At 48.2% G+C, this 25,282-nt stretch overlaps 2 protein-coding genes across 3 annotated transcripts; one reads left to right on the forward strand and one right to left on the reverse strand.

Moving 5' to 3' along the window:
• Window positions 1–19,575, reverse strand: HAGH (hydroxyacylglutathione hydrolase). Of its 2 annotated transcripts, XM_087449390.1 has the most exons (9): window positions 19,482–19,575; window positions 16,346–16,521; window positions 15,741–15,805; window positions 13,440–13,557; window positions 12,337–12,445; window positions 8,266–8,369; window positions 7,763–7,864; window positions 829–908; window positions 1–294 (listed from the first exon to the last, which is right to left on the reverse strand). In XM_087449390.1, the coding sequence occupies exons 1-9, from the start codon at window positions 19,555–19,557 to the stop codon at window positions 195–197; spliced, it is 930 nt and encodes a 309-aa protein (XP_087305516.1). In that variant the 5' UTR covers window positions 19,558–19,575; the 3' UTR covers window positions 1–194. The 2 variants fall into 2 exon arrangements, with proteins under 2 accessions (XP_087305516.1, XP_087305518.1); XM_087449392.1 differs by lacking the exon at window positions 12,337–12,445.
• Window positions 19,576–19,779: 204 nt separating this feature from the next.
• Window positions 19,780–21,449, forward strand: FAHD1 (FAH domain containing oxaloacetate decarboxylase 1). The gene has a single exon (XM_004438187.3). It carries the CDS (start codon window positions 20,069–20,071, stop codon window positions 20,732–20,734), a length of 666 nt encoding a protein of 221 aa, XP_004438244.1. The 5' UTR covers window positions 19,780–20,068; the 3' UTR covers window positions 20,735–21,449.
• Window positions 21,450–25,282: the final 3,833 nt, after the last annotated feature.

Consider the following 25,282-nt stretch of genomic DNA (forward strand, 5'->3'; position numbering starts at 1 on the left):
TTCCAGGGATACACACTTCCTAAACTTCTTCTCTTATAAATATGCATCAGAACATTTGATAACACAAGCAAAGGGCTCTGAAATTAACTTAAAATTAAACCAAGACTGAATCTCCTGCACTCCTAGCAGGAAATTCACCTAAAATGCTTGAAGGCGGCAACAGCAGCCACGGGCTCTCAGGCCCTGTGGCCGCCTCAGTCTCGGGGCACCTTGAAATGGTCCTTCTCTTTGCGGATGGCCCTCATGGTGGTCACAGGGTCCGTCTCGCCCGCGTGCTGCTGCACGGTCTTCTCCCTGCGGAAGCCAAGCACCAGGCTGCAGGCTGCACACCGTGCAGGCCAGGCCCACTGCCCCTCCCAGAGCACCAGGGAGGAAAGGAGCTGGGAGGAGTCGGGACATTCTTAAAATGAAATGTGACGACCAACAGCCAACTTAGGTGTTCCTCACTGTGGAAGACGCGCTGGCCAAGCCCAGTCTGCCAGTGACTCAGAGAGTGGGGACACCAACTCCACACTGGCATCCAGCGCTGCCCAGGTGGCACAGCGCCACAGGGCTCCCTGAGAACGCACCTGGCCTAAGGATCCTGACTCCAGGGTCAGAGAGGACCCCACATTCTCGCCAGAGTGCCAAAGAAAGCATCCCTCTGACTTTTAAGAAAAAGTATCTGATTCTTTGGCTACAGGTAATAAAAATTTCAGGGCAGTCTCCCCTAGCATTTGGGATCTTTAGAAGGAGTTTCGATGAGTGGACATTGTTCAGCTGTGCTTGAGGGAAGCAGAGGCGAACACGCCCCAAGATGGGGTGGGGCCCCACCTGCCACGCCCTCACCTCACTCTCATGAACGGGTTGTAGGTGAACTCCTCCGCAATGGTGGACGGCACTGTGGGCTCCCCAATACCGTACTTCTCCTGCAAAAGAAACACATCACTTTAACACAGAAACTTCTAACAGTGACATTTCAGAATACCTTCTAGCAATCTTAAAACATCCTCTGACCGAGAAGGCAAAGTGAGCAGAATCAGGTCAATGCAAGGACTTGAAGACGTGGTGTTTCAGCTGCCATCCCTCCTTCCCTTGCTAGCTTGGTGGTGGAGGGGGACATGGAGCTTTCTTTTTATTAATATGAAGTTTATGTTTTACATTACAGAAGTAATCAGCAAAAATGCAGGAAACATAGAAAAGAAGAAAACACCCACAGCCGCACCCCCAGCTCAGCGTGTGGGTCACGCCTGGCACAGCCGGGACAAAGAGCAAGGTGACAGGTGCCTGGGGTCCCTCCCCTGGGATGAGATCCCCCTGTAGGGGTGCTGAGCTCTCATCACATGGTGTTGGGCAGGGCTTCCCCTTCACAGGCTCCCAGGAAGGACCCAGGAAGAGCCCTCAGCAGACACCTGGTCACCTCCCCTGGGGCTGATCTCACTCCTGATCAACACTGAGCAGGGCAGACGGAGAGAAGACGCAAACCGGGCCATCTGGCCAACTGTTAGCTCCTACAGAAACTCCTACAGGAAGAAGGTCAGAGTTAGCAGCTGGGGGTCTCCACCCTCCCCTGCTTTTCTACTGCTAGGCTAACCTGGAGGGCCACAGGGCCAGAGCTTGGGTAGTAGTTGTCGACACCTACACCCAGGCCCTCAGACCCGAGGGTCCTGATCCCACCCCTTGATGCCCTTGAGCAATGGCATCAAGAAGTAATCCTTCAGGGGGCCAGCCCAGTGGCGCAAGCGGTTAAGTACGCACGCTCTGCTGTGGCGGCCCAGGGTTCGCTGGTTCAGATCCCGGGCACGCACCGACGCACCGCTTGGCAAGCCATGGTGTGGCAGCGTCCCATATAAAGTGGAGGAAGATGGGCACAGATGTTAGCCCAGGACCAGTCTTCCTCAGTAAAAAAAGAGGAGGATTGGCAGATGTTAGCACAGGGCTGATCTTCCTCACAAAAAAAAAAAAAGTAATCCTTCAAACGCTGGATGTGTGTTGAGTAGGGGTCTGGTGGGAGATCAAGATGAAGGCTTATTGCTAATTTCTGATCTTTCCCTTCTGGTGAGAACAAGCTTAGAATGTTTTATAATATTCCTTGTGCTGCCTCCAATATTCTCACTCCTCCTAAGAAATCTTCCTCCACCGCCTATGAGGAAAGAAGATTAACTCTCCTGAGGGTCATTTTAAAACAAGGCCTTACATGTGTAGTTGGAGGAGTGTAAACCATCATAACCTTTTGGATTATTTATTAAAATGAGTGTTAACATGTAGCGATGTTTCCTACAAAAGCACAAAGCACACAGAAACATAAAGACTTATTATGTATGAGGATGCTCACTGCAGCACAGTTCAAAACAGCAAAAAAGTTAGAAACTCTAAATGTCCTCCCTAATGGGATCAGTAAAGTGATTTATGGTGACATCCACACATTAGCATATTATACTTATTAGAAAGAGTGAAAGTAAGATGGATGGATAGATAGTAATAAAATAAGTATAGTAAAATGTTAATAGTAGAAAGTAGGTGTTGGGTATATGAATGTTCACAATGAAATTCCTTCAACTTTTCTACATATGTGAAAATTCTCATAATAAAATGTTGAAAAGACTAAAAAAGTTTACCAAAATTCAATATAACCCATGTGTCAAAGAAGAAATTACAAGGGATATTTTTTAAATATTTCAAACTGAAGATAATGAAAATACAACATATCATAGTTTGTGGGATGCTGCTAAAGCAATACTTAAGGGTAAGTTTTTAGCTTTAAATGCTTATATTAGAAAAGAAGAAAGGTCTAAAAACAATGACCTTGGATTCCATATTAAGAATCTATAAAAAGAAGAGCAAAGTAAATCCAAAGTAAGTAGAGGAAGCAGTTAAAAAAGATAAGAGCAGAAATCAGTGCAATGTATAAACAAACAAGGAGAACTAAGGCAAAAGTTGTTCTTTTAAAAGATCAACAGAATCGAAAAAAATGACGAAGAAAAGAACATAAATTGAAGAGGGGCCATCACTACAGATCCAACAGATACTGGGGGGGAGGGCGGTATCGTATTGATCTAATTGATCTAAAAGTAAAAGCTAAAACTTTTATAAAACTTCCAAAAGAAAACAGAGAAGAAACTTTTTTCACCTTGGGAAAAGCAAATATTTCTTAGATTGGAGACAAAAGGTATGAACCATAAAAGAAAATTAATATACTGGACTTTATCAAAATTAAAAATGTTTGCTCTTCAAAAGGCATTGCTGAGAAAATAAAAGGTAAGCACAGAATAGTAGAAACTATTCACAATACATATATCTGACAAAGAACTTGATCCAGAATATACTTTTAAAAAATCTTATTATTCAATAATAAAAAGACAATCCAATTTTTTAAATGGGCAAAAGACTTGAACAAACACTTCACAAAATGGCCAATAAGCACATAAAAAGATGTTCAACATTATTAGGCACTGGAGAAAAGCAAATTAAAACCACAATCAAATACCACTACATACCAATTAAAATGACTAAAATTAAAAAGACTGACAGTATTGTCAGAGGATGCAGAACAACTGGAACTCTCATACTCCGCTGATAGGAATGTAAAATAACACAACCACTTAGGGAAACAGTTTGACAGTTTCTTTACAATTCAAACATACACCTAATACAACCCAGCCATTCCACTCCTAGGTATTTACTTAAGATAAATTAAAACATATGTCACACAAAGACTTGTACATAAATGTTCATAGCAGTTTTATTCACAATAGCCAATAAATGGAAGCAACACAAATGTCTATCAACAGGTGAATGGATAAACAAAATGTGGTATATCCAAACAATTGAATACTATTCAGCAATAAAATGGAAGGAACTACTGATACATGCAGCAACACGAATGAATCTCAAAATCATTCTGTTGAGTGAAAAAGAGATACAAGAGTACATATTGCATAGTTCCATTTATATAAAATTCTAGAAAATACAAACTAAGCTTTAGTGGCATGCAACAGATCAGTGGTTGTCTGGAGCCAGGGCAGAGAGAATGCGGCATGAGAAAGCTTTTGGGGTTGCTGGAAATGTTCTGTATCTTAACTGTAGTGGTAGTTGTTTCATTGGTATATACATGTCCAAATTCACTCAATTGTTCACTTTAAACTGATGCAGTTTATTACATGTGAAGTAAACCTCAATAAAAGGGAAGGGATATTAAAAAAGGGAACAGTATGAAGACTATGTCAACAAATTTGCAAACCTTGATGAAATGGAAAAATTCATTGAAAGACACAAGTTGCTAACAAAACCAACTCAAGAAGATATAAAAATCTACGAGTCCTACACATATTAAAGAAATTAATTCATAATAAAAATATCTTTCCACAAAAAGAAGTCAATGTCCAGATGGCTTCATCAGTGAATTCTAACAAATATTAAAGGAAGAAATAATAACAATCATAGAAAAACTCTTTCAGAAAATAGGAGAAGGAAATACTTTCCAACTCATTTTATGAGGCCAGCATTACCTTGATGTTAACACCAAAGAAAGACATTACAAGAAAATAAAACTAAAGATCAATATCCCTTATGAACACAGACATAAAAATAGACTTTAGCAACATAATACACTAAGACTAAGGTTTATCCAGAAAGCAAGGTTGGTTTAACATTTGAAACCAATTGATGTACTCCACTACATTAACAGAGTAAAAGAGAAAAAAAACCATGATAATATATGAAGAAAAATCATTTGGAAAAATTCAACACCCACTCATGATAAAAACTCTCAGAAAACCAGGAATATAAGTGAACTTCATCAACCTGATAAAGAGGATTTACAAAAAACCCACAGCTAATATCATACTTAATGGTGAAAAACTGAATGCTTTCCCTCTAAGACTGGGAAAAAGCCAAAGATGTCCACTCTCACCACTTCTATTTAATGTTGTACTGGAGATCTTAGCCAGTGCAATAAGGCAAGGAAAATAAATAAAAGACATATAGATTGGAAAGGAAGAAATAAAACTGTATCTATTCATTGATGACATGATTGTGTGCTAAGGAATCCATGAAAAAGATGCTAGAATAAGTGAGTTTAGCAAGGTCACAAGGATACAAGGTCAAATAAAAAAATCAAGTGTATTTCTAAAGACTATCAACAAATAACCAATTACAATAGAATCCAAAAACATGAAGTCCTTAGGGATACATTTAACAACACGTGCAAGATCTTTAACACTAAAAATTACAAAATATTGCTGAGAAAAACTAAAGACCTCAATAAATGGAGAGGTATATCATATTCATGGAAAGACTCAAAATTAAGATCTCAATTCTCTCCATATCTTTTGTTACAACATAGTTCCATCAAAAGCCAAGCTGACTTTTTTGTAGACATTTACATTCTCCTAAAACTCATATGGAAATGCAAAGGACTTAGAAGACCCCAACCAATTTTAAAAAAGAATAAAGTTAGAGGATTTATACTACCTGATTCCCAGACTTACGATAAGCTACAATAATCAAGACAGTGTGTAACTGATGCAAGGATAAGTCATACAGATCAAGGGAACAGAACAGAGAGTCCAAAAATAGATTCATGCCTACATGGTCCATTTTATTCAGCAAAGATGCCAAGGTAATCCAATGAGAAAAGGACAGTCTTTTCAACAAACGGTGCTGAGCAACTGGGTGTCAATACACAAAAACTAAACTTCTACTCTTACCTTACACCATACACAAACATTAACCTGAAATGGATCAGTGACCTAAATATAAATCTACATAAACATAAAAACTAAGACTATACAACTTCTCAGAGGAAAGATAGGAGAAAGTCTTTGTGATGCAGAGGTATGCAAAGATTTCTTAGATAAGACACAAAAAGCATTAAAAAAATTAATAAACTGAACTTCACCAAAAGTATAAACTTTTATTCTTTGAAAGATACTGTTAAGAAAATGGAAAGGCAAGTCACAAACTGGGAGAAAATATTTGAGATATATATCTGACAAAGGCTCGTTTCCAGAATATATAAGGAATTCTTACAACTCAGAAAGAAGACAACCCAATTTTTAAAATGGACAAAAGATATGAACATACACTTCACAAAAGACAACATATAAAAGGCCAATTAGCACATGAAAAGACACTCAATTTCATTAGCCATCAGAGAAATGTAAATTTTAAAACCACAATGAGATACCACTACACACCTATTAGAATGGCTAAAATTTAAAAAATCAACAATACCGAGCGTTGGTGAGCACGTGGAGCAACTGAAACTCATATGCATTGCTGATGGGAATGCCAAACGGTACAACAAATTGGAAAACAGTTTGGTAGTTTCTTAAAAGTTAAACATACACTTACCATACAACCCAGCAATTCCACTCTTAGGTATGTACCCACAAGCAATGAAAACATGTGTCCACACAAAGACTTGCACACAAACGTTCATAGCAACTTTACTTATAATAGCAAAAACTGGAAACAATCCAAGTGTCCATCCACAGATGAGTAGATAAACAAATTGTAGTATATCCATACGAGACACAACTCAGAAATAAAAAAGAACATGACGAATCTCAAAACATCATGCTGAGCAATAGAGCCAGACACAACAGACAGATGTTATATGATTCCTTTTATATGAAACACTAGAAAGGAGTAATCTATCGTGACAGAGAGCAAATCAGCAGTTGAGGGGACTGAATGGGAAAAGGCAAGGGAATCTTTTGGGGTAGTGGAAATGTTCTGCATCTTGATGGTGGCTTACCTGGGTGCATAGACTGTCAAAATTCATTGAACTATATACTGTTCACTCAAAACAGGCACGTTTTATTGTACATAAATTATCCTCAATAAAGATTCATTTTTAAAAAGCAGATAACCAGGAGAAGAATGAATCTAATATGTATGGATTGCTATGGAAAGAGCAGTAAGAAGTGTTAAGTGAAAAGGAAGCCACAAAACAATAAGTATAGTTTTTTATATTAAGAAAAGTTTTCATATATGCACACTGTAAAAAATGGGATAATATTTATCAACTGATGAAGGTAGTGTTGAATTTTTATAAGAATTATTTTGTAAGCCCACCCCCAAAAATTGATAAATATGCTCAACAAAAACAGGTGATTTATTAACAAAAACACAAAACTCTATGAGGTAGTGTTACTCACTGAACTCAGCAGAAGGGAGCCCAGCACCTAAGGCCTCCCAAGGGTGTGTGTTTCTTACGGACACCATTTCTCAGTGACTGCAGGGGCAGACAGACCCCTGATCCAGGAGAACCTCCTCAGCCCAGCCACCTGCAGCAGCATTTCCAAACGCCTCACAGAAGACACCTCCAGGACAACAAGCCAAGCCCTGGGCTGAGCGTAGAGCACACTGGGGGCCATCGCTGAAATAAATGCCTTTCAGACAAGCAGCCTCCAGGGAGAATTCTACCACTCTGAGGAGAGCACAGGGGCAGTTTCCCCAAATGAGAAGGCTAAGGCGCTGCCACACGGTGCCTCCAGACCCTGCGGCCCAGGACGTGGGAAATGGGCCGGGGACCTGTAGCTTGAGCCTTGCCTGGGCGCTTGTCAGAAATGCAGAATCCCAGGCGCAGCCTGGACCCACTGAGTCAGAAAGGATCTTAACGAGACAACCGGGGCTTCCTTGCGCAGTTAGTTGGGCTGGTCTAAAACCCAAATCGTTCACCAGCCCGAGGAGCGCTTTCTGCCCACTCTGTGCATCCAGGGAAGTCACTTCACGGTGACTGACCCACAGGATGTGCTCCGAAGTGCATCCCACTCACCTTGGCCCAGGCCAATTTCTCCTGAATGGCAGCATTGTTGGGCTCCACATGGCGAGCAAACTTGAGGTTGTTGATGGTGTATTCGTGGCCACAGTACACTCTCTGAGGAAAAAGCCAAAACTGTGAGCTCTGAAGAGACTCATTAACTGGCCCTCAAACCCCTCAGAGATGGGCACAGAGGAGCCCTTGCCTGGGTCCAGCTAGCAACACCCACGGAGATGTCCCTCAGGACAAGGATACTTATTGCGTGTTATGTTAAACAAAAATAAAAAGTACATTAAAACAGAAACCACGCTTCCAGAGGAAATGCCTCTGCCCTCGTGCTTTTCCCAACACGCAGGAGAGGCCTGTGTGGCCACAGTGGGGGAGCCAGGCTGTGAGGGCTGATGGCCCCCAAAGAGGCCAGGATGGGAGGTGAGGGGACAGAGAGAGAGAGTGCAGGCAGTGCCCTCACACCGCCCTAGTCACAGTGAGCTCGACGGCGGGGCAGGGGGGCTGCCTACTGTGTCTGGAGGGAGCCGGCCCAGGACCTCGAGCAGGGCTTTGTACATCTCATCCGCCGTCCCTTCGTAGAACTTCCCACAGCCAGCCACAAACAAGGTGTCACCTGAAAAACAGCACAGCCACGGAGCACTGGAAGGGCTACTAGCAGGACGTACCCCCTTGAGGGGTTGAAGGTCAGCTCCCAGGTGATGCTGACCACCCCACCGTCCATGGGCTGCACCCACAGCCAGGGCTCCGCTCTGACCCCTGGGCTGACCAGGACACAGCCCCAGACCTGACCTCCACCCAGGTACCTGACAGGGCCCAAAGACGATCCACAACTCTCAGTTCCCACCCTCTCCAAACCTCTTCCCTCAAGCCTCACTAACTGGCAGCACCAGCCCCTTAAACAGCTATCCAAACCCAAACCTTCGGGTCAGCCTGACTCCTCCCTTCACTGCCCAGTCCTATCAGCCATAGCCCTGAGGCTCCCAAAACCCAGCCCTTCTCCCCACCTGCCCAGTAGCTCCCTCCCAGGCCCAGACTCCTTGTGTCTTCCCTTATCCCGGCAGCCAGCGTGATCCTGTAAGGACCCCCACTGGGATCTTACCGGCCCCTGCCTGGGCCCTCAGGGAGCCCCTCATGGGGTACTACAGCCCACAAGGGCCCTCGAGACGTGGACTTGCTGCCTCCCACACACCCCCTTCCTGCCTCAGCCCTTTAGCATGTCCCCTCCACCTGACACCCACCTGGTCTCTACTCTACACACTGCTGCTTCCCTCTCCTGGGTGTCTTCCCTGAGAATGAGCTCTGTGCCCAGTGGAAGCCCATGGCGCATTTGTTCTCCAGGTCCCTGTGGTGGGCAGAGCCTGGGACCCCACGATGTTGAACGACATTCCTGCTCCATCAGCATCTGCCAGGCCTCTCCCCAGGGAGCCCCGGGCCCACACCCCAGAACCATGGAGCCATCCCAGGTAGGAGCCAAGGCCCACCTGGTGGGAGTGGTACAGCACGGCCCCCTCAAAACAAGACAACAGGACGAGGTAGTAGGGCGGCCTGTGAGCAGAGCCTCAACACACAGAATTGGGGCTCTGCCCCTGAAGGACCCTTCAACTTCGAATCTAGGGACCAGAGAGGGGTCAAGGAGACCCCAGAGGAGGACAGGCCACGTACAGGCGCAGGAGGCTGCAGGGTCTGGTTCTCCCTCCAGGGACGAGCAGCACCTGCTATTTCCACACCCAGGAACTTCACAGGCCTCCTGCCGCTGCGGGGAGCCAGCCTGGGCCTCTTCCTTTTGGGGGCCAAATCCTCACTGGCAGCATCACAGCAGCAAGGACACTGAGAGACCCGGGGCCCCCCATGCCTCCCCGGGCAGCCAGGACCACCATTCTCCTACACCCCCAGCCTCCCACTGTCTCCCTCTCACCCTCCCACATTATCTGCCAAGAGCGCCTGGGGGTGTCCCAGCTCCATGGCAGGCCACTCCTCCACCCCAAGCTCTGCAGAGCCAGCCCACCTCCACATACCCCCGGACTTAGCCCACGGTTCTAGCATCCACTGTGGCCTCCTCTTCCCCAGCCACCTGAGCTACTCCCATGGCCTTAGCACTCACTGCCCTGAGCTGGGGTCCCAAATCTGAGGTCCCAGACCTCGACCTCTCAAACACAGAGATCCCACCAGCTGACATCACAGCACCCTGCTCCCACACCCAGGCCTGTACCCCAGGCCGCCTTGCGCTCCTCCTCCCCTGTCTGTCAGCACCTAGGCCTGCCCACCACATCCCAGGCTGCAGCCACACCCTTCTCTGCGCTGTCACCTCCACTTATGTCCTTCTTCCTCGGCTCGGCTCGCCCCGGAGGGGAAGTGAGTATGGCCCTTGGTCACTCAGAGCCGGGCCTGAGGCCACCAATCACCTCACCTCTGGACACTGCAGGTTCCTCAGCTATGCGCACACAGGCCAGCCAGGGCCCTGCTGTACTGTCCTGTTTCCCACACCATTAGTCCTCACTGTCGATGCCCCAGACACCTTAGCTTCACCACTGAGGACACTGGACAATTTTCATGTATTTATTATAAAAGTTACCCACAAGACAATGCACTCCTCTGCCAGCCGCTGTCACTCAGACAACAGGATCAACACGTGCAGGACATGGTTCAGGGTCAGTGTCTGGTGGCAGTCAGCCCTCCACAACACGTTCCAAAGCGGGGACGCAGCTTCTAATATCGGCACAGTCCCAAGGGCGCCCGCCTCGCTCGTGGGGTCATCCCAACGGGCCCGTAAGCTCCCCCAGGTCCTGACAACCCCGAGAGCAGGCACTGCCATCCTACCTGCCTGATGGGCAGACCAACATCTGGGGGTTTACACGGCGTAGTAACAGGAGCACGGACGCACTGGAGTGTACCAGGCCCAGCAGCAGTGTCCCACCCCACACCTCACGCCCACCACCACTCTGGGGGAGACTCCACTTACATCACCTGCTCTAGACCACGGTCCCACAAGGCCCATCGTGAGGCTTGGGGCACCCACAATGTGCCCAGGGTCCCAGCACCTGCGCTTGGGCCTCAGCTCAGAGCCTGCACTGCCTGCTACTGCAGTGAAGACACTGAAAACAGCTGTATTTTTTAAAATAAACTTAGATTTGGGGATAATTTTGGATTTACAGACAAGCTGAAGAGCCAGTCCAGAGGCCCCGCCCACCCCCGGCACGTCTATGTCTCCATTCGTGTTAACGTCCGATGTCACCTGGGCACTTATCAAAATGAAGAGCCCATGTTCGCACGTGCTATTTACTCCACTCCACTGAGGACTCCGTGCGCATCTCGCACGAACGCCCTGTTTCCCATTGCAGGACCCACTCCAGGAGCCCACCTTGCATCTAGACACTGTATTTGCAAACAAACTCACGCTGCAGTTCTAATATCAAGACTGTAACTTACATCTCTAGAAGACTCAGAGCTTAAAAACTGTCTATATTCACTGAAAAAGGTAAGGTGGAGGGGAACTCCACACACTAACAGGCCTGCTCCACTGGGGTAACACACTCCCAGCTGTTCCTGCTCATCCACGGCCACTGGCTCACGTCACCCTGAATGCCCAGCCATCACACGGCTGTTCCGCCTCACAGCTTCCCCAAACAGCATCAACATTCTTTCACTTTCTCTCAGAGGGGAAAAATACCTCCGATTGCTGGAAAGGCCTGCCTGCCCCAACTGAGTGCTGCTCCCACAGCCTGATGCCGGGCGGGGCTCCACAAACCCCAATGATGGTCACGGCTGCCGCAGCCTGCAGCCACCACCGAACTCACCCACCACCACCGTCTGAGCTTGTCAGAGCCTACTGTGGAGGGCCCCCTGGCCATGGGCTGGCCACTGGACCCAGCTGAGCTCTCAGGCCCATGGAGGGATGGGGCAGCATGAGCGCTCGGCACACAAGACGAGTCTGGCTGACTCCACTCAGGATCTCCCTCAGAGAGGCTTGCTGCCCCCCCACCTTGCCCACCTGTGTGCTTCTGCAGATGGTGGGGGCTGGGACTGCATCCCCACCAGGCACAGTCTCTCAAGGAAAGACTTGTCCCCTGGGCACCTGACAGTGGTGACCAGGATCAGAGGGAGCACACGGGCCAGCCCCACCAGGAGCACCACTCCCCCAACCCCCACATCCACCAGGCCTGCCTGTGCCCTGGATGTGTTTGAAGCTGAGCCCCAGGCTCCATCCTGAGGGCTAAGGTCCTCCTCACACAGTCCTGGGAGTCTGCCTGGTAAGAAACGCTCTGCTTGGGCCGGCCCGGTGGCTTAGGGGTTAAGTGCGTGCGCTCCGCTGCTGGTGGCCCGGGTTCGGATCCCGGGCGCGCACTGATGCACTGCTTGTCCGGCCATGCTGAGGCCGCGTCCCACATACAGCAACTAGAAGAATGTGCAGCTATGACATACAACTATCTACTGGGGCTTTGGGGGAAAAATATATAAATAAATAAATAATTAAAAAAAAAAAGAAACGCTCTGCTTTTCCGTCCAGGTTTTCAGACATCCCTAAGCCAAGAGGGTCCTTGCAAAGAACACCCGACCCCCAGCACACACACCTGAACGCTCACCTGTGAACACAGCAGGGGGGTTGGAACTGTCTGGCTTGCTCACAAAGTAGCAGATGTGTCCAGAAGTATGGCACGGTGTTGACAGGCACTTGATGTTGAGAGACCCCACCTTAAACAAAGCACACACTGGCAAGTGCCCCCTGAGTGCCAGGAGACTGTCCTAGGCTCACAAGTACATGGCTTGCTAGGCCAGCAGAATTCTCAGATCCCATGCCTGCCCACAGCAGGAGCTCCCAACGTGGGCAAGGGGGCTTCCATTGCCACTGGTCCATCTAGCAGGACGTGGACCTTGCTGGTGACCATGGGACTCAGTCCTCGAGAGCACTCCCAGGTACAGGGATCACCCTGGACCCTGGTGTTTGCTGGCGTGCAAAACCAAGGGGCTTTGTTTTCTCCCTCAAAATCAGGCCAGATCTGAACCAGGTGTCTTGCTAGAAAAGACACTTCTCCTTCTTAAGTGCTTGGGTTTTGGTTTTGTTTTCATTCTGTCTCCACCTCCCCACTGAACTTTTTACTCAAAAATGTTCAAACCTACAAAATAGCTGCAATATATAAAGATGAACATCTGTGTGACTTTCCCTGGCTCCCCAGATGCTAACAGTTTCCACATCTGGAGCATGTGCTCTCTCCACATACTTGAAGTCACACACATCCTGCCAAATCACCCCTAAGAACTCCAGCTGCATCTCCTGAGAAAAGGACGTCCTCCCACATAACCTCACCACCATCATCACATCCAGAAATCTAACACCGATGTGAGTACGACCCCACATAGAGTCCATACTTAAATCTCCCCAATTGTCTCAAAACTGGCCCTTCTAGCTTCTCTCCATCCAGTCACCATTTGCACACTGATTTGCTTGAGGCGGTCTTGACAGACCAGATGTCCAGGCCCAGGCAGCCCTGAGGCCTGCCACGCATTCACAGGTTAGGCCATCTCCAGAGCCCAAGTCCTCAAGTGCCCCTCAGGGTCCCTGGGGTATGGGAGGGGACAGCAGGAGGGGGAGGCAGTGTTCCCACTATTCCCCCTCCCTACACTCTGCTCTAGGGCCTGGAGTCCCGCAGGGCCACGTTTGAGCCCATTCTGTCTGCTCACTCCTCACCTGCAGTGTGGACAGGTGAGTGACCTTGTGAGTCAGGGCCCCGATCCGGTCATCGCCCCCATACACCTTCAACCCAGGCTCCAGCTTGACCAGCTTCTCGTTCCCACCAGCGTGGTCCCTAGAAGTCAAAAAGGAGACGTGGGGCTATGCTAAACAAAGGGGGTTTGCTTGCTTTTAAACCCTGACCACACGGAATTTCTATTTTGCCCAGTTATGTTTCTCAGAAGTAGAAATGCTTCTTCCAGCACAGGAAACTGGCTTCTTGTCTGTCACTTGGCTCCACTGAAAAGAACATTCTCAGACACCCCATTACCAAGTGAGGCACTTCCACACCCCTGCCCTGTTGCTGCAGAAGCTTATGGAGCAGATGAACCAAATCACAAACACCTGGGTAATCCCTAAGCTTGTGGTTCCCAAGCTTTAGACACATCAGAGTCACCTGAGGATCTGTAAAAAGCTGACTCCTACCCCCACATCCTGATGCAGCTGGCCTGGGGGTGGCCTGCAGGACAGGAGTTTTAAAAGCCCCCCAGGTGATTCTGACACATAGCCTAGTTTGGGACCCACTGCCCTGAGCAGATCGCGAAGCGGTCTTCTAAGATAGCAATGCCCGGCCACCCGAGGGCAATTTGTTTGCCCAGGGACAGGTCAGCCTGGAATAACCTCCCCAGCTGACTCTAATGTGCAGCCCAAGTTGAGGCATCTCCGGGACATTCATCCAGGGGCACCCACCGCTGCCCCGGGGTCAGTGTGACCTGCACTTCAGAAAGAGGGTCAGGAGAAGAGCTCCATTCCCAGGCTTGTGGGGCCAGAATTACACCAGTACAAGCCCAGCGGGACCCTGAACTCAGGGCGGGGCACGGCAGGGAGTGTCTGACACCAGAAGATCAGCATTTCCAGGATGAGGCGAGGGCTTTCCTATCGCCAAGGAACGCCTGCTCCTCACTACACATTCACCTAGGGCGTCCTCCGAGGGCCCAGAGATAACAGGAGGCCGCCCTCTGCTCCCCTCCCCTCCAAGGGCTGATACACACAGGCCGGCCACCGCCTCAGCACAGTCATCGATCTGTGAAAACATCACTGCCACCACCCGTAAGTGGGAGGGAGGCAGAGGCCAGCCCTGGAGCTCAGTTTAGGGCCTCGTTTCGGGTTTTATGTTCTAGTACAAACATAAGGTGCTGAGATAAACCCCAAAGCATCGCAATGTCAGAAAAGTGTGGGAGAGAAGCAAACTGTGACAGGCTCAGGACGGGAAGTGGAGGCTCCGCACAGCCACAAAGAGGGCACCACAGAGGGGCGCCTCGGTGCAGCACGTGAAGATTTCCTGAAAGAAAGAGTGGCTGCTCTACGTAGTACAGGCCAAGGAGAAGCTGTACATCCCCATCCCTAATGTGTTCAGGAATTAATACCTGATGCCCCAAAGGCTGAACGACCCAAATATTCTCAGCAACTTAGTTATATCAACCAAGAAGTTTCCACCATTTAACAAAGTTTGCTCAAACCACATCCATCTGATACTCCCATAGAAAAGACAACAGGCCTCATTTTACCACAAGGACACACCCCTAACTCCACACAGGCTGAATTACAGCAAGATGCTACAGGCTCAGGTTCAAAGATGCTGGCTGCCCTCGGGCAGCTATTTGGAAAAGAAAATTCAGACCCAAATAACCACTTTTTTCTAGGTTTCAAGAGCCTCAAAAGTTTCAAAAACCCAAAAGAAGGGCCTTGGGCAAGCAACGTAGTCCTAAAACCCAAACACGGGTGCTTTTTTCATCCTTTAGCCTTCAAATATCAAAAAACCCACAACCTCTCCAAATATGGCTGCTGACTTTTAAAAGCACTAACGTCTAGACTAGTTTATTCCTTGACATCGAAGACAATTTTTTATCACACAAGCCCAAGAGTTTTCAAAGACACTGCTGGAGGTCCTCCCATGGCAGAGGATCCATAGCACAACTATCTCCCCACGGAGCCCCCAAGTCACCAGACCCTATCACCAGGGCTGAGGGACGTGGGTCAGCAGCACGGAGGCTAATGCCTGGAAGCCTTCTCAGTATCCCACTGAGAGCTAACCTCAGCTGCATGGTGGACACAGCTGTAGGGGAAGAAGAGTTTCCAGGGCTCTGAGCCCCCAGGGCGAGAAGTGACCCAGGCTTCCAGCTGTTGGAGGGCCCAGAGAGCCTGCAGCACCCCTGCCTGGCCCGGTGAACAGGCGCCTTTGAGGTGCGCATGGCACAGAGCTGTCAGGCCCAAGCAGCTCTGCTGGCGTGGAAGAAGTTCAGCCTCCAGAGCACTTACCAGTGGTGGTGGGTGGTGAGCACTGTGGTCAGCTTCACGCCGTGCTTTTTCACCGTTTCTACAACCTGCAACCAAAAGTGAGGCAAGACACAGGCCACGGTCACACTCCCAGCACCAACTCGTCGGCCTGCAGGGCGGGGATACCCAGTGCAACCCAGGATGAGCCAGGAGGGGCAGGGCCCTGTCCTGACCCTGCCGACTCACCCGGACTCCAGGAGAGCAGGGTGAAGGTGGCCTTTTTCTCTCTTGATCCACTTGGCAGCTCAGTCCCACCCACAACCTCTCCAAGCCCCTCCAGCTAAGGCCGCCACCAAGGGGCAGAAAGCCTCCAGGAAGAGAAGACAGTGCCAAGGAGGGCTCCTGCTTCTCCACGCCTGGGGACTTTACAGACAGAAGCCCTTTTCCCTCCACACCAAAGCCTTTGGCCAACTCCACCCCTCTCACTGGCCCTTTGCCCCAATAACAGAGTATCTGGACACTAGTTTAATTGTTTTTCAAAAGCCAAATGGATTAATTTCTGATTAGCTTCTGCCAAGTGGCAAGGACACCATGGTTATCAAACTCATCAGGGGAGGAAGACGTGGTGCGGGGGGCACACCTCCCACCTTCTGAGGCTGCACTGGGTCCACGATGGCAGCCTCCTTGGTGTCATCATCGATGATCAGGTACATGTAGTTGTCAGTCAGGGCAGGCAGTAACTCAACCTTCATGGTGCCCTCTTCCACCGTCAAGCTCCTCCTTAAATCCACGTGATGGAGAAGGTTTCCCAGCAGGGCTGCACCTGAAAACAGAATGCAGCTCCCATCAGTGTTGCATGAGGCCACACAGGGCCGAGACTCCAAAACAAGCCCTCAGACCAGCAGTACAGACATCCCAGGGATTTGTCATCCCAGGGACACGCCACCCCAGGGACACAAGGCAGCGAGCATAGAAGCGTGACGCTCACCATGCCAAGTTTTCTAAGTTCCTTTGATAGAGAATATTCTCATTTAATCACATCAATAAGGAAAAAATAGAAAATGATTCATGTTGATATTTATGGAAAGCAGCTCTTTCAGACTTATGATCCTTTTTTTTTTTTTTTTTTTTTTGGTCAGGAAGATTGGCCCTGAGCTCACACCTGTGCCAATCTTCCTCCAATTTGTATGTGGGACGCTGCCACAGCATGGCTTGATGAGCGGTGTGTAGGTCCGTGCCTGGGATCCAAACCCATGAACCCTGGGCCACTGAAGCGGTGCACGCAAACTTAACCACTACACCACCAGGTCGGCCCCGCTGGTTTTCTTTTTTGAGGGTTCTAAGAGGACAGAAGTGCCAGCTTGTGGCTGTGATTCAAACTACTGTCAGACATGACCACTGCCAGTCCGGGGGTGTCCACACCCGACTCAGAGAAAGGCCACGAAGAGAGGAACCTAAAGTGAAAGTACCACGCTGGGCATTTCCCATCAGCACACTGCTGCCTCTCCGAGCTGACAGCCTGAGTCATGCACAATTATTCACAGTCCTTCTCAGGCCTCCAGCCAGAGGAGAAAATAATATTCACTTTCAAATGGCAGGAACTTGAAATGTGGATAACGCACAAAAACCACCAAGGTCTGAAAATGGGAGAGTTGGCCACAATTGCTCTAGATTTGAGTGTGCAGGATATCCAGCTGAGCCAAAGGACCCTGCCAAGGTGGGCCAGGAGTGACTGAGGGCCAAAAGCATCCTCCGCCCAGCAGACAGGTGCCAAAATATTTTCAACAATGAAGATGCTATTCACTCTAAAAACTCATGGAGGCCACAACAATACTTTAAGTCTTGGTGTGAAAGGGATTAAAACCACAAAAGGTGACAGAAGACAGCTATGAAATTCTGGCGTAGGTGGTGGGATGGGGGTCTTTCGAAAAGGGATCTAGAAAGTAGGCAGTACTGACTGACAGACCACGTCTCCAGGGGCCATCTAATGTGAAATTCAACCTTATCTGCCACGGCCAAAGAAACTGCCTGAATTGTAGCTTTAATGATTACACAAAGATATCCAATTCCTCCTTTTGACAGCCAGCTGGGCCCTTCTCCTCATGCACAGCAAAATAAACATTTTTGTACGATCAAGTTTCTGTGATATTCTACCTCCCCTAAGCCTCAACACTATCTGAGCCCAAGGAGGACTACAGAGCAGAGAGTGCTGGGTGGGGGTGGGGGTGGGAAGAGAGTGGAAGGATTAAAACAGAACTCTGCCAGGCTGGGGGCATCCTCCTCAAAAAGGTGCCCTGTTCATGTATTTCCCAAGAGAACATTCCAGCACCGACCAGGGGAAGGAAACATTGTTGATAGCGTGTAGTCAGGCTTCTCTAGGTGCTACCAGAACCTTGTGACCTGGGGAAGGTGCAGTTATTTCTGCTGGCACCACCAGAATCCTTAATCCTTTTCCAAACATTCTATCACCTAGCCCAACACTGCCTGAGAAATGCTCCCAGCTCACTGGTTTGAAACTGTGATATTCTGCATAAACAGAGGGCACAGACCTGCAGCCTACCGTCCAGGCGAAGTCCTAAGACGAGTTTTATTTGGGCTTCTCTTGAACTGGGCCCATCTTTCTGCATGGAGTCAAATGGCTGGGGTCCCCTTTGAATGAGGCAGCCACACGTTTGCCAGTTCCCTACAGTACCACTTACACTGCTGCCTGACTCCTGACACAAAAACTTAGCCCTGACACTTTGATGAGTGTCCCTAAATGGAAAAAAAACAGGCTCTTTCCTCAGTAATGGTTACACATTACCCACTCCAGAAGCTCGACTGCTTTCAGCAAGATTTGGACATGGCCAAGGATGGCTTCACTGCTTGCTCTATCTCCCTACCTAGTGCCCAGTGGTCCTTTAGCTACCTACTAAGCAGCTCCCAAAGACCCAGGGTAACCTACTGCTCCTATTGCCACATCAGTCAGATAAGATATCAGGAAAGAAGGACAAGGTGGTTTCAAAATCAAGGTCAAAGTACTCCAACAAAGCGGATAGAACCTAACAGCTGGAAGCACAGCCCTCGCAGGCCAGCGTCCAGCGCCTCTCATTTTAGAGGCGTGGATGGAGGCAGACCAGGGAGGGCCAGGGTCCCACAGCTCCCAGCACCCAGTCTTGGTGGAACCCGAGCACTGTTCCAGGGTTCTGTTCCTTGTCTCCACTTCAGAATTATGTGCCCCAGGTTTTTCTTGTCAGCCAAAGCTCACGTGAAAAGATGTGATTGACTTTGTGGGGAATATACACAGCATTCCACGGGGCTTTAGGCACAGTTCCATCACCCCAGGGCATTACGGGGTGTGTATGGAGTGGGGCTGGCTGCCGGCGACCAGGGCGGGCGAGGCTCGGAGACAGGCCGGCGCGCTCCTGGACGCACAGCCTTACCGAGCCCAATCCTGCAGCAGCCGCGCTGACACGGCACCCCCCCTGTCTTCACCCCGCTCTGACTCAACCGCGGCGAGCCTGCCCACGTTGGCGAGGGTTAAAATCCTGTGTCAATAAAAACAGCGTCAGCCGCAGGGCCGGCGACTCCCGCCGCCCCCACCGGCGCGGGACCAACGCCCGGCCCCGGCTGCCGGCGCCTCTGGAACCCTCCGGAGGGCGGCCGCCTAACCGTCACCCCGGCACGACGCCGACCAGGACCCTCGGACCGGGCGGCTCGCCGCGCCTCCGCCGACGGGGCCCCGCGCCCCCGGCCCCTGTCAGGCCCGCCCCTCGGTGCCCTGGCCGGCCTAGGCCCACCTACCCAGGCCGCGGCGAGCGCAGACGGCTCCCAGCGCGGCGAGGTTCCGGCGGCCCAGCAGCCCGCGGCCCAGAACCATGACCAGGGCGGCAGGCAGGCAGGCGGCGGCGCAAGGGGCGGGCCGGCACGCGCTGGCGCCGCGCGCCGCGGCCAATCAGCGCCCGCGCCCACACCCGTGCCCTCCTCTCGCCCCGCCCCCCGGCCAATCAGCGCCCGACTCGCGCCCCCGCCCCAGCCCCGGCCAATCAGCGCTCGCGTCCAAACCCGTGCCGGTCCCCCGCCCGGCTGCCGCGGGCCACAGGGTCGCCTGGGACGTGGGCGGCGGTGGCGGCTGTAGATCTGCGCCCCAGTCTCCGTCTCTCTGTGGGGGCCAGGCCGGCGTCCAGAGGCCGGGCAACCCCGAGGCAGCTGTTGGACAGAAGCCCAGGAGGCCGAGCGCCGCGACCCCGGCACTCGGCGGAGCGCCAAGCGGAACGGGCCGTCGCGAACAGGACAACTCTGCGAGGTAGTTGGTCCTCTCCGGGTAGCCATAAGCGTCAGGTGACCCGCCCGGCAAGGTCTCTGTGGCTCCGGGGTGCCGGGCAGGAGCTATGGCGGCTTGCAGGCCGCTGTCCCGTTTCTGGGAGTGGGGGAAGAACATCGTGTGCGTGGGCAGGAACTACGCGGACCACGCCAGAGAAATGCAGAGTGCCGTGCCGAGCGAGCCCGTGCTCTTTCTGAAGCCGTCCACCGCCTACGCCCCCGAGGGCTCGCCCATCCTCATGCCCGCCTACAGCCGCAACCTGCACCACGAGCTCGAGCTGGCCGTGGTGATGGGCAGGCGCGGCCGCGCCGTCCCGGAGGCCGCGGCCATGGACTACGTGGCGGGCTATGCTCTGTGCCTGGACATGACCGCCAGGGACGTGCAAGACGACTGCAAAAAGAAGGGGCTGCCCTGGACTCTGGCCAAGAGCTTCACGGCCTCCTGCCCCGTCAGCGCGTTCGTGCCCAAAGAGAAGATCCCTGACCCCCACAACCTGAAGCTCTGGCTCAAGGTCAACGGCGAACTCAGGCAGGAGGGTGAGACATCCTCCATGATCTTTTCTATCCCCTACATCATCAGCTACGTTTCTAAGATAATGACGTTGGAAGAAGGAGATATTATCTTGACTGGGACGCCAAAGGGAGTGGGACCCGTTAAAGAAAACGATGAGATCCAGGCTGGCATACACGGGGTCGTCAGTATGAGATTTAAGGTGGAAAAAACAGAATATTGAGTCTATACAAAGCACCCTAACTTTTTAACGTGTTTCAGGAGAAGAGGGAGCAAGACAGAAGCAAGCATAGGTTATTAAATGTGACAATCCTTTAAAAGAAACCGATTTTTTAAATGATTGGATTGCTATACCTCAACTCAAGGAAGATAGACCCTCCAAGAAAAACGTGATCTAGAAGAGCTGGGCCAGAATTGGAAATGAGAAAAGGTGTCTTCCAGGAAATAACGAGAATAAAGTATTCACGGTGCTTCCAAAGTGGAGAATCTCTGAAACCAAATTTTCAGAAGACTTACTTTCCTTTCCTACAAGTGGACTGGATAAGACTTTTCATTTGGTCATTCTGGGATCAGTAGTTCAAGACTTAAAATCTGCAGAGGAAGCTGAAAAGCATATTTCATCAGTGTTTCCCAGATTTCCTTGTTCATGAAAATCATCTGGAGGTACTCGTAAAAATAAAGATTTCCAAATTACTGGCCCATCCCAGGCCCAATGTATTAATTAATGGAATTAATCTCTGGCATTCCAAGTGATTCTTAACACAGAAATGTGGAAAAACACTACTCCACATATTCAGTTAATTAAAGTTGTATTTAATAAGTGAACAATTAATGAAGACCCCACTGGTTTACTTAGGGTGTGTACCCTGGCCCACAGATTCTGAGTTTGGGAGGTAATTTTGAAACTATTGTTTTCCAAATAAATATGCTGTCTTTTGTGTGGCCTAAAAGTGTACTTTCTTCCCCCAGTGGTGGTTAGTGTTAAGGGACATCAGACCTTGGTCTTTGACCTTTGGCCCATGAGCACTGTGCTCTATTAACAGTTAATCAGCACTTTCTCTCCTAACCAGAAATAAGGAGGCTTCAGGAAAGTTGAATGGTTTTTGCTGCTATTTGCTGTCACCTGCTCCCTTCTCTGACAGAAAGCTAGGTATCAGAATGCCTGGGGGAGTCCTTAAGGCTTAGGCAAGGACTCCTGCTGTTAGCACAAACAGAAGGCATCTGCTGGCCCCTTGAAGAAAGCCAGAGAACATCTAATTTACTACTGATAGCTAACATTTACTGAGCACTTAGTACTACTAGGCACTATGCCAAGAGCCTTTTGTGTATTATTTAACCTTCAACAAAGCTGTAAGTTTGTTTTTTTACTGCCATCCCTGTTACACAGATGAAGACATAAATTTAGAGGCTAGTTAGCCAGGCTCTACGGTCACTCAGCTGTGGCAGAGCCGCTCAAATGTAACCCAGCTATCCCAAGACCAGAACCTGAAGTCTTGACCACAATGCAGGCTGCATCTTATAAGCAGATATATTAAAAGATTAAAATATTTAGGTATTATGCAACCCCCACATTTAAATTATAATTTATTATGAGGAAGTGTTATAATTGGATTTGTTTATAAAATGTCATGCTGTCTTATCTCCTATCTTTTAATAAGGTTTCTTTTTAAAAATGCTTAAGCAATACATGTTTTATTACAGAAGAGTCAGAAAATATGGATATGCAAAAAAACAAAACACTCAAAATTTCATCCACCCAGAGATGCCCAAGTTAACCATTTGGTGTTCATTCTTCCAAATCTTTGGATTCTTCCAAATCTTTGGATGTAATTGTAATTTTTTAAATAGAATTTGCTCATACAATACACTTTTTAACCTGCTTTCTTCACTGTATGTCATGACTATCTATGTCAGTCGCCCCATTCTGCAGTACTGTTTTCAGTGATTGCATAAGATTCTGAAAGTCAGTCCTCCATTTTTGGCCATTGAGATTGTTTCTGATTATTTGCTAGTAGAATCAGCACATTTGTAGTTATTTCCCTTGGCTAGGTTCCCATAAGTGGAAGAGTTGAATCAAGGGTGTGCTCATATTGAAAGTATATTAATCTAGCTAGCAGATACAAGGTTCAGCTGAGACAAGTCTACTGAGCTAACAGACTTGAAAACAAGCTAAAGGTGTAAGGCAGGAGCAATGTTCACATGCAGCCCCCTTGGGTGGCACAAGCCAGCACCCAGATAGTGTACAGTGCCCCTGAGGTCAATGTTCATCACAGTGGTGTCACATGCTTTGCCACAAACAGCTGACATCAGCATTGCAGGTGCAGCACACAAAGTCCTTGGCTGCAAGAATCAAAAACTAAGAGATACCAATTCTCACAATTCCTGATACTGCTAAAATCACAGTAATCCTAATACTCAGAAGGTACATTTTCCCCCCAATTTTTTATTTTGAATAAATTTAAACCTATTATAAAGTTGAAAGACTAATACAATGAACTTCATCTACCTTTGGCTAGATTCAACAATGGTTAACATTTGCTATATCTGTTCTCTCTCTCTCTCTCTCCACACACACACACACACACACACACACACACACGCTTTGGAAAACTGAAACTGGAAAAGAGTTGCAGAAACCTCTACCCTTTCAGCATGCATCTCCTGAGAATAAGGACATTTGCCTATATAGCCACAATACAATTATCATAACTTAAGAAAATAATCCAGGGGCTGGCCCTGTGGCTTGGCGGTTAAGTGCGCGCGCTCCGCTACTGGCGGCCCGGGTTCGGATCCCGGGTGCGCACCGACAGACGCACCACTTCTCCGGCCATGCTGAGGCCGCATCCCACATACAGCAACTAGAAGGATGCGCAACTATGACAGACAACTATCTACTGGGGCTTTGGGGGAGGAAAAAAAAAAAAAGAATCCATAATATATTAGTCCATACAGAGTATATAGCTTGACTTCTGTTCTTCTGGCATTTTTTTTATTATTGTTATTGTTCATTGGGCTTTTATGAAAAATGAATCTTCTACATCCACTTAGTATACTATAAACATCTTTCCAGGTCAGTGAATATAGATTTTCATAATCACTTTTAATGGCTGTATCTTAGATCATGTACCTCAAAAACAGAGCTTTAGGTAGGGACTCTTGTTCAGGTGATTTATTAGGAGTGCTCTCAGGAGAAAGGAGGTGGAGAGGAAGCAGAAAAGGCAGGGAGAAAACTAAGAAAGAATGTGGTCTCAGAGCTGGAGGTGAGCTTCAGTCTGTTGACTATCCCAAGCGGAAGTCATTGCCAGAATCTGCTCCTCCACCCCTCCCATAACTTCCCCAGGTAATTCTCTGACCCACATAAAAGCTGAGGGATAGGTGCGTACCTGCAAGTAAAGGGGACCTAGGTGGGGCCCAACATTCCCCTACAGGTTGCATAGGTTTCAAATGCTTTGCTACTAGAAACAATGATGCAGGAAACATCCTCCATATACATCATTTGGCACTTGTTTATTTCCTTAGGGAAAGTCTTAGAAGTAAAATTGATTAGTTCAATAGTTTGCACTTTAAAATTTTGATACTTTTTACCAAATTGTCCTGGGGAAAGGATATACTAATTTGTACTTGACAAGAGTGTTTAAGAATACCTTTTTACACATACTCTAGCCAACTGGGTATCATGGCTATGGTCGTTTTAATTTGAGTTTCTTTGATTAACAGTGAAGTTGACATCTTTTCATATGTTTATACTCAGTTATCTTTTTAACAAGACCATTGGGCACATTTTTGGTGTAAATGTTGGTGTATACCTTTGGTTTCAGAGAGGTTTTATATTTCCTTTCAATAAAGGGAATGAGTAAAGTAATTATAAGTATAATGATATAGTAAAAAAAGATTCAAACTATAAAAGCAGAATAGAATCCATACAACAAAAATACTGCCAAATACGAGTGCCAATGAAATTGCTATACCCCAACATTTACAATAATAACTGATACTTATTGATTATGTACTAAGTGCATGAGTCTAAGCACTTTACATATATTAACTTATTTAGTTTTCACAGTTGCCAAGAGAAGTTGGTATTGTTATCCCCATTTACAAAAGGGGAACTGCAAACTGAGAAGCTCAGAGCTGGAGCCCATCCTGGGAGCAGCAAATGGGGTTTGAGCCTGCAGCTACCGCCAATTCTACCTCCTCTAGCTGGACCTTTATGTCCCATCTATAAAATGGGCAAAATAATAGTACTTGTATAAATCGGATAAGTAAAGTGCTTATTACAATTGTCTGTCACATAAAAAGCACTCAATATTAGCTATATTATTGCAGCAATTTCATGTCTAGAAAGAAACTTATCCCAAAGAAATAATTAAGAATGTGGCCAAAGACTTAGCTATAGCTGTCATTTATAATAGCATAAAATGGGAAACATCTTAAATGTCAAACGGTATTGGATTGATTACATTTACTATTCTATACTCATATAAGGAAATGATATGCAGCAGTTAAAATTATGTTAGAATATTTAATGATAAGAAAAGTTTATTAAAAATTAAGTGTAAAAGCAGATTATAGTGTAACCTGTATTTGTAAATTATATGTTTTTCATTTTTTTGTTTTATTTTGTAAATTATATGTTTTAACATAGAAAGATGGATAGATAGATGATAGTCAGGAGAGATGTATACAAAAATGTGGGATGCTTGTACACGCTTATTCATAGCAGCTATGATTGGCTAATCACAATAGCCAAAAGGGGGAAACAGCCCAAATG

Source organism: Ceratotherium simum, chromosome 26 (genome assembly GCF_057802395.1).
Source record: "Ceratotherium simum simum isolate JZ-2026a chromosome 26, ASM5780239v1, whole genome shotgun sequence".
In the NCBI taxonomy this organism is placed as follows: domain Eukaryota; kingdom Metazoa; phylum Chordata; class Mammalia; order Perissodactyla; family Rhinocerotidae; genus Ceratotherium; species Ceratotherium simum.

Bases quoted from the DNA above. Each gene is read 5' to 3' on its own strand.
- HAGH (XM_087449390.1), bottom strand. From the start codon at position 19,557: ATGGTTCTGGGCCGCGGGCTGCTGGGCCGCCGGAACCTCGCCGCGCTG. The intron at 16,522-19,481 runs GTAGGTGGGCCT...TTCTGTTTTCAG, and splicing joins CTGCGCTCGCCGCGGCCTGG to GTGCAGCCCTGCTGGGAAAC. The intron at 7,865-8,265 runs GTAGGCAGCCCC...CTTTTTCCTCAG, and splicing joins GCCGGCTCCCTCCAGACACA to AGAGTGTACTGTGGCCACGA.
- FAHD1 (XM_004438187.3), top strand. From the start codon at position 20,069: ATGGCGGCTTGCAGGCCGCTGTCCCGTTTCTGGGAGTGGGGGAAGAAC.